We start from the raw sequence: 9,454 nt of genomic DNA, 5'->3' as shown, positions 1-9,454 counted from the left end.
AAACTTACTGTTATCTTATTATTCTTATTCAATTCTTTATTATTATTTATTTATTTTATTATGTTAACCCCATTTTAAAGTTTAACTTTTTAACCTTAGGAGGCTTAATTAAGTCCTTGCTTAAGTTATTTAGTAAGTCTTAACTTTTAACAAACTTGAATTTTGAATAAAATTTTAAATTTAAACTGATTAATAAATTAAAATTAATTAATTAAAATTATTAAATCATTAAGTAATAAGATTATCATTATTTTAAATTAAATATTAAAAAATGAATTGTGATTTCTGAGTGAATTATAATAAATAAATAAAGCTCTTAACTTACTGTACACTGATTGATTCATTGAAATGATCGTAACAACTTTTATGTTTACATCATCTCTCTTATATTTATATTGTTTCTTTAAACTTTTCGACACGCCAACTTTCAAATCATGAAATCTCTTTACTAAACTGTTTAGCCGGACGTAAGTGAGAAGAGACACGAGTCAATCATATTGGTTCAAAGTTAGGAATTGAAGTAAAGCACCTAAAGAAAATGTTGATCTGTAAGGGTTTGAGTAAATGTAATTATTGACTCTCACCGATTACACAAACCCATCCTTTTAAATTTACGTTTGTAACAATTATAATTGATCACTGTACAATCTATAAAAGGATGGAGTCATTTCTACTTTTGATTCTAGTTAAGCTTCTTTATAACGCCAAGAAAACCACATGGCATTAACAAAACAGGTGTAAAACAACAACAAACAACAATTAACAATAATCAACAAACAATCAATCAACAATCACCAAACTACAGACCAAACAACTCCACGCGCACAAAAATCAACACCACCTCACAGTATTAGATAACTGAACTGTTCGAGAAAATAAATTACACGCCATTAATGTTTACTAAATTTGCTTAAAAAACGCACCATTTTTGCAAGAAAACCTTTACACGTGTATAATTAAAATTGGGTTATGAAGTTTATAAAATAAGAAAAAGAGTGCAACACAACAAGACAACAACAAATCTGCAACATTAGAGAACTTCTGAAAATAATGAGCCACTTAATCATTCTTTATTCATGGCATTGGGATGTTGAACATATGATGTGGGCATGGTTAAACTTAACGTATATAAAATAACGTAAATAAAATAATTAAATAAATAAGAAGAAATTGATTTATATTTTATGTTATCAAAAACGAAAACTTTGTGTAGACGATTAAATTTAAAGAGTTTTAATTGAAACATTTGAAAAAATAAGTCCTATGTATCGTAATAATTTACGTGAATATGTGTGCGATTTTAATTTACATGTGTACATAATCATTATAAATATGTGCAAGTAGATTAATAATTGCACCGCAACATCTGCTCGGAGATCATTCATGCGAATCTTCTGTAAAAGACGTTCGTTATAAATCAGCATTTCACTCAGTTAAAATAAGAATTTGTTGTAAAATGCACTTTGTCTGATTTTTATTTGTAATTTAATATAAAAACTTGTGAATATTTTTTTCCCTTAATTACATTATTAATTTTAATAATTTTATGGGTTGTGATAATAACAATACCAGTTTTTTAAACTCTCAAATGAATAACGATTATTTTCATGAGCGTAGTCGTAGTGAACCTGTTTTAGAAGAAAATGGATATGCTTTCAATGATCGAAGCTATAAAAGTAACAAAAGTTTTGTGGAAAAATTTAAAAACTTCATTAGCTTCTCTACAAAATCTTCTAAATACAAAAGAAATGAAACTAAACAATTACAACCTTTAAATGGAGACGATTACAGATCGAGCCAGTCAACATTAAACAAATCCTTTAAAAACGACGGTGCTAAATTAAAAAAATTAGAGTGGAAAATTATTCCAATAACAAAAATTGCCCTTAAAAAATCTGAAAAAGATAAAATTCCCCTTAAAATGGAAGCGAAACCGCCTCTGCCAAATTCTCGTCGTCATCAAATTCATAACAATGACTTGCCGCTCAATCCAAATGGTTACCTTCATAATATAAAGAGTTGCGATAATAACAATGTTAACGACGACAAATATTCTAAACCTAAGTTTAATTCATGGCAGTCAACTTCTGTAGGTACAGATAATAATTCTTTATTGGAAGGCTTCAAAAATATTGCAAGTCAGAACGTTGGAACCATTGGAAACGGTCACGAGAAATTGATTCCCATGTACAAAAGTTTTGTAATCACGGCCACACCACTGCATGTAACGTCGCATCGTAACAACATCTACCAAACCTTTGGCAACAACAACAACAACATATTTCAAACACCTCGAAATCACATCCTTGTAGAAGATTGGGATGAAGACCAAACGACGTTAAACTTTGGGATTTCAAATATTTTCAGGAACAAAATAAACATGAAAAATTTTAAAAGTGTAAGAAAGCATAACATGATTTTCGATCGTTCAACTAAAATAAAACAAGACAAACTAAAACGCCAGCAAGAAAACAGCGTGAGAAGGAGACTGTTTGAAGATGCAACGAACTTCAATACTTTGAAAATTGACAACGATGGCTATGATGTATCATTAGGAATAAAACCTCTGTGCGACGTCGATATTAACATTTTGTCAAACAATTTTTCTGAATATATATAAGTCATTTTACTCTAATCTTCATTGGTGGCTGATAAACAGTTTTGATTCCTCAAGTCTTCGACAGTTTCGTTAAACGGTTCTTTTTGCATATGCAGTCTTCCTTCGCTTTACATTGTGCGTGCCACGATGTTCATCTCATGATTAATATACAAATAAGCTCTGCTGTTAAACGTTGACGGAAGTTGAAAGCAACAAACAAATTATACGGACAAGGCGAGTAATGAAAGTGTAGCCCACAACCTTTCAAAGACGTTTATGAATCAAACTTTTATTTCAAAAGAATGATTTCGCTTTGGATTGGTTTTTGCAACTGGATTGTAAATTAGCTAACAAAAATATAGATGGATTAGTGATGAAATCTAGAAACAATTTATCATTATAAATTGTGCTATAAATTTTTTTAATTTTAACATTTATTCTGTTACAATTAATTTGCTTGTGAGTTTTTTAATGTTTTTTCTAGTCATTAAAAATGATTATTTGAAAAATAAAAAAGAACTGAAAAAAGTAACAGGAGAATTAAAATGTCTACCAATTTTTAAAAATTACTTTGAAATAATAATCATTCGCGTGTGTGTGGCGTGTTTGAACAACACAACATACTTTGTGCGTTGTTCACATGAGAATTTAAGTCCCCCATTGAGATTAAACATTCAATCACAAGTCATATAAAGGAGTCATTGTTGAAGTAATGTCAAATTGGCTGTTGATAATAGAAAACATCTGCTCATGCACGTCCTACAAAACTTTTTTATGGCGTTTCACTGGCGGTAACTCTATGAACAGTCCTCGTATGACAGCACAAAGAAACAGGCGATATATCAAATTGCTATCAACTCTCAAATATCAAATATAATACATAATCTATTCTATTTTATTGCTACCATAATCATGAACGTTTTAAGAATTCACTTTTAGACTTCATTCCGTACAGTTGAATATAATTTTGCTTATTGCTACTTTTTTCATATCAGAGGCTTTTAAAAACAATTGATGTTGATGGTTTTACTACTGTTACACGTAAAAAAAGATCAAAACCGTTTGCAAATAATATATTAATAATAGGTTCGCGGAAATCTGGGGGTTAGAAAATTACCGCTATCAAAATATTGATTCGGAAGAAATTTTTTGACGCTCAACCTTCCACTTCTTTTAGCCATTTAAAAAAAGGTTTCAGATATCACCTTTCATCGTATTAACTCTCCTACATCAGTGTCATCAAAGTTAATTTTTAGTTGTATGAATAGCTTGATGGATTTTTTACATCTTCTAGATACTCTGCTATTTTTTTCATCTTGTATCGATTTCTCAGATAATTTAAAATGCATTTATTGAAAAAAATTCCTTGGCTGGTTAAATGAATTTAATTCATTGACTGGATATCATAAAAACTGTTTTGATGTTGCCTTATGGCCATTGGTATTATTTTAAAGTAGTTTTTTTATCGCTTACTGCAGAAGTTTCATTTATTTACTCTTTTGTATAAAGATTACTTCTTGAATGTATTTTGTGTTCTGATGAACTGGACAGTAAGATTGTGCCTTAGCAGGTTTCGATAATTGTACACATAAACTTTTGGAATTGTTTCAAAACCTCTTATAAATTGAATGGTCTGCGGATAAATGCGCTATCTTTTGATCTGATAATGTGAGACAGCAGCGTATACATTTTTCTCCGGAAAATGACAAAGAACGACTTCTTATGATGTAAATGGGACACGATGGAAACATCTGCAACACTATTCGCTTTCAATATCAACATCAGAATATGAAGAATGGAGTTGAAACCTGGACCCCTGCAAATTAGAAGCACAGGGAATTTTTTTATTTAGCTATTCAAAAATCCGGCCCTAATTAAGACTTCATTTTATTAGGCATTAAATATTATAGAAGACTGTAATGTTGGTAAACTGCAAGATTTTCATTGCTCGCTTGTGCTTTAATGAGGAACAAACTCTTAGTCGTTATTAGTGCAACACACTCCTCCCATACTATCATAAGTCCTGCAACAAATGTTTCATTTATAATGTAAATCCCGCACTTTATACAATTGAATTTAATAAAAATAATTAAAATTATTATAAACCCAATTAAAATTTTTATAACCCCATTGCACACCATGAAAATAAGCGCTGAACAATCAATCAGTCACTTGTTGCAACGTTTTTAACATAAAAGATAAATTTACGAAGATATAAAAGGAAGCAGGGTTTTTGTTGAAATGTGTTTACAATATATGAACAAAATAAAAAATAACTTTCTAGGCTAAAATAAAAAAATGTACTACTATGATTTCAATAACATGATAAAACAAGAGCGATGTATTAAATTGAAGATATCAGCATTATAATAACTTAATGTATCTGTTCGAATAACTCGCATAAAAATAATACGTGAATACAAAAATGAAAAAAGGAAACACACTGGAAACCGCTGAACAACTGAACAGCAAACTCGAACATTTTGTCGTCAGCTGCAACTGAGGAACAATCCATCCACACATTCACACGCCACACAACAACACACACCGCACACACTTATTAAGAAATATACATCTAGACTACAAAATAATGATGAAGGTAAAAATACACGAAAAAGTTGTGATGTTTACTGAGAAATTGATTGACAATAGCGTACAAGTCAAAATATAATGATACTAATCTATCTATGTTGAAACTATCGTGAAAAATAAATTTGTAAATAGAAATACTTTGTACAGTAAAACTCAACAATATCAACAATATCAACAATACGTGAACTATTGCCGAGGATCTCAAAATATTTTAAACTTCACTTGTCCACATACAGGCAACCGGCTACACATGCACATGTAGCTCTGTGTATGCGTGAAATTAAATGGAACTTCACGTGTTACAACGAAATCTCCGCTCACGCATTCCAATATGCATGGTTGTTATCTCGTGAATATAAAGAATGAACTGAAATACTATTGACTGAAGCTAAATAATAATTATTACAAATGTTTCGTTTTCTGCTTTCCGAGGTAAGGTACAGTTTAATAAGTATAAATTCTTTTCAAAACCTTTTGTCGTAAAGTAAATTATTTTGCAGTTCACTTTTTTATGTAATTGCTGTGAACAAAAGTGCGAACACTTTATATCACAAAACGCTCACATCTTGCATTTCACACACACACACACACACACACACACACACACACACACACACACACACACACTAGCCATGAAATAAAATCATCAAACGACAATAGCGGCAACAACGTGAAAACTTCTATGACATTTTGCACCAAGAAATCTGCTGAAACATCACCTACCGCCTTTATAACTTGCTTGTAGCAGAACAGAGCACCCAGTGCTGGCATTGCGCCGGTTCAAGAAAACCGTTTTCAAAATTTTGAAACCTGAAAGAACCGGTTTTGAAAAATTAATCTCAAAAAGTTATGAATTTACAATATTTTTTGTGCCAAAATACGTAAATTTTCTTAAAATTTCATAATTTTAGCTTAAAAACTGTAAGGAATTAAAATGTGTTGCTCCTATTTTGCTAACTAAACAATCATAATGCATAATTTAACTAAATGTTGAATCGAAATGAAACAATTTGGCAGTAGAGAATCCAAATACTGTTTGTGTTACAAAATTTAAAAGAACGGAACTAGGTAAGTTTTGTCACACAATGACTAAATAACTAACTGGTTTCTAAATACTAAACGAATTTCAAGAACCGGCTTTTACATTTTCGGATGCCATAACTGAGTACCATGTTGCTCTCAAGTCAGTCCGACTAATATAAATAGTAGCATACGAAAAAAAATGTAAAAAAAAAAAATTTACAATGAGGATGATATTGATATTGTTCAGAAATGAATGTTTGAAGAAAACAATTTAAAAAAAGCGAATGAGCAAAATGAACAGATCACTGATCATGCCTTGCCAGCCCGAACAACAACTCCACCATGGCCTACATCTACTGCTGCGTAGTCCACATCCGTCACCTTACATAATTTACAATTTCTTCTTTCATGATTGTCATTGGTAGCATTGCCATCATCATCTTCCTCATTTTCATAGTCACCATCATCATTGTTTGTACTCGCGTTCTTACTCTTATTTCGTTTACTTGATGAAAACCACAAAGCCAAATTTGACATAAAAGGGTTCCTACACCTCGACCGATGATGATGATGATGTTGCTGATGTTGATGGTGATGATGATGAAGTGACGTCACATCCTTCAGTAGGTGGTCTCCACCGCATACGACCATCGGCGTACCAGAATCGCAGACATCATTATCATGACCGGCACAGGTACCGTTACAATTAACATCAACTCTACGCTGCTGCATCAACAGTGGCTCTACTTGGAGGGATTGAGGAGGGAGAGGAGGAGGATGACGATGAGGAGGAAGATAATTCTGATGATGATTATGACGACGATGATGATGGTAGTTTGCATGATAGCCCTCTTCGAAGCTATCAACATTAGAGTTACTAACGGCATTGCTGCACGAAACATGGCTGTCACTGTTCAAATTATTTAGCACAATATCACTTCCACGTTCCTTGACTTCAACTGTTGATGATGTTCTTGATAATGATGACGAATAACCCTGGGTTGATGATGATGTCGAAGCATTGAAACATTGGTAGCGTTTACCTGTGGGGACATAATATTATTTTTGTAATGTTTATTCATCATCACTTTCCACGAGCAAAAAATGTAAAAAAAAATTGTAAAAAATGCTAGAAAAATCAAACTAATTTATGAAAATTGAAATGATGAAGAAAAATCAATCAGTCAATCAACCAATCAATCAATCAATTAATCAATCAATCAATCCGACAATGAACAAAAGAGCTAACCATGAAATGTAGCATCATGAGCGATGGATGAACTCCTGTCACTACCAGACCTGGTATCAGTGCCGTAAGATACTGATGTTCTGTTCATCTTTAGCATCTTGTGGTTGTGCGGTGCAGTGCTGATGTTAAGGTCAGTTGATGTTGTGCTTGCAGAGGAGTCGAGTACATGCGGCGCGGAGAAGCTGAGATCTGAAAACCTCCTGTCGACGCAGAGAGCTGATATGCGAGCATCTGCATCCTGGTCCCAACATTCCTCTATTGTCTCCTTCAACAATTTTATTGCTCTGCTGTCGGCTTTCCACAGTTTGTTGAATGTTGGTCTTCGTTTGTTCTTTGAGACAAAGATCTGCATGTTCTCAAACGTCACTCGTCTGCCCAGTTCTTCTTCGAAGGCCATCTTGTATGCTGGAATGTTCAACTCATCTGAAAAAACAATATTTTAAACTCTGCGGTTATAAATTACAAACTTAATGGAACAAAATATTCAAAACATAGAACTTTGTTCCAGCAAATTCTACATACAAATTATTAAGAGAAACTACGACTTATATGTAAATTTATAAATTGTAGCATGGATGCATTAAAACGTAGAGAAGCATACATGGAAGCCACATTTTGCCAGCAAAAAAATTTGTACCTTTATACAAATCAGCACATCTTGAAGCCATCTCCCATAGGACCAGGCCCATGGCGTACACATCGACTTGCGTCAGTGACATCTTGCAGTCAAACAAGTTCACCGCACCGTCAAGAACTTCTGGTGACATGTATCTCAACGTTCCAACCTGTATCATCATCAGCATCACCATCATTATCATCAATATAAATATCATTGTACTAACATATAAAGTAAAGTTGTTGAATCTCACAAATGTGATAAATAAAATTATGAAATTTTTAATTTTTATTTGGATAACAAAATTGTGAATCCTATGAAACAACAGCATAATCATTTTGAAAACTTTGGCATTGATTATTTAAAACATATTGGCAAGCAAGAAAAATTTATTACAAACAACAAGTAAGGAGTAGCAAAAAAGGTAGCAATTAAATAACAAGAAATGCAATTAAATGATAACGACACACTGCTCTATTGTATGAATTTGTACAAATGAACAAACTTAAAAATTATAATAAACAAACAAATGAACGAGCAAACGAACGAACGAACAAACAAACAAACAAACAAACATCAGTCAGTGAAGCCTTATTAGATGAGGAGTTGTTGCTTGAATGATTCACGTCTGCAGTCGACGACGATGATGATGAAGTGATGAGCATGGAGAAGCCAAAATCTGATATACAACAGGACAAATCATTCTTAATGAGGATATTCTGGGGGTTGATATCTCGGTGCACCAACACTGGCTTGTACGGGCCTGCTAGCATGATTAAAACTCAAATGTACACTGGCAAAAATTAATGTACAAAATTTAAAAATCAATTTTTTTAAATACGGTAATAAACATTATCGAAATAATTTAATAATTACATTTATTTTTGATTTCAGCATGAAGATAGGAGACTCCAGATGCAATGGATGAGGCCATCCTACACAGGAGCTCCCATGTTAAAGTGTTACTCCTGAGGTATGCAGACAACGTTCCTAGCGACTGGTATTGCGTGACGATGATGAAGCGAGCAATTGTGTGCTCGTCAATCGTGAAAACAGATGAATGATGATCAGAATTGGTGCCCATCGTCTTGTTACTCGATTGAAAACATCCGATGTACTTCAAGATGCATGGATGCTGGCATTCTGACAGCAGGGAATATGCATTCTTTTCATTTGTGAAGTACTCGCAATATCGAGGAAAGAAAACTTTTATTGCCACCTGGTGCATTTGAAAATAAAATTTAATTAGACAGAATGTAAAAACTCGTGCAAAATGAAATAGTGAGGTAAATACTTTTTCATTTGAGTATGACCCCTTATAGACCTTGCCATACCTTCCCTCAGAAAGTACCTGATCAATAATTAACCTGTTCAT

The 9,454-nt window shown here is 32.7% G+C and overlaps 3 protein-coding genes across 3 annotated transcripts in view; 1 reads left to right on the top strand and 2 right to left on the bottom strand.

Annotated features, from left to right (window-relative positions):
* The window catches only part of HELRODRAFT_189191 (hypothetical protein), a 3,113-nt gene extending 2,671 nt beyond the window's left edge, over positions 1-442 (bottom strand). The window contains exon 1 of the mRNA XM_009027245.1: positions 326-442. Coding sequence (XP_009025493.1) covers positions 326-344 — 19 coding nt within the window. The 5' untranslated portion in view covers positions 345-442. The remainder of the gene's footprint in view (positions 1-325) is intronic.
* Positions 443-1,588: 1,146 nt separating this feature from the next.
* On the top strand, positions 1,589-2,620 carry HELRODRAFT_163359 (hypothetical protein; the record flags this gene model as incomplete). The annotated part of the gene is made up of 1 exon (XM_009027244.1): positions 1,589-2,620. The coding sequence occupies one exon, from the start codon at positions 1,589-1,591 to the stop codon at positions 2,618-2,620; it is 1,032 nt and encodes a 343-aa protein (XP_009025492.1).
* A 2,981-nt stretch (positions 2,621-5,601) lies between these two features.
* On the bottom strand, positions 5,602-9,454 carry HELRODRAFT_107474 (hypothetical protein; the record flags this gene model as incomplete). Its single annotated transcript, XM_009027243.1, has 6 exons — positions 5,602-7,257; positions 7,464-7,886; positions 8,101-8,248; positions 8,655-8,842; positions 8,956-9,166; positions 9,299-9,454. The coding sequence occupies 6 exons, from the start codon at positions 9,452-9,454 to the stop codon at positions 6,524-6,526; spliced, it is 1,860 nt and encodes a 619-aa protein (XP_009025491.1). The 3' UTR covers positions 5,602-6,523.

The sequence above is a fragment of the Helobdella robusta genome (assembly GCF_000326865.2).
Source record: "Helobdella robusta unplaced genomic scaffold HELROscaffold_5, whole genome shotgun sequence".
In the NCBI taxonomy this organism is placed as follows: Eukaryota; Metazoa; Annelida; class Clitellata; order Rhynchobdellida; family Glossiphoniidae; genus Helobdella; species Helobdella robusta.
Note: the sequence above shows the minus strand (reverse complement) of the source record. Positions and strands in the feature narration are given on the sequence as shown.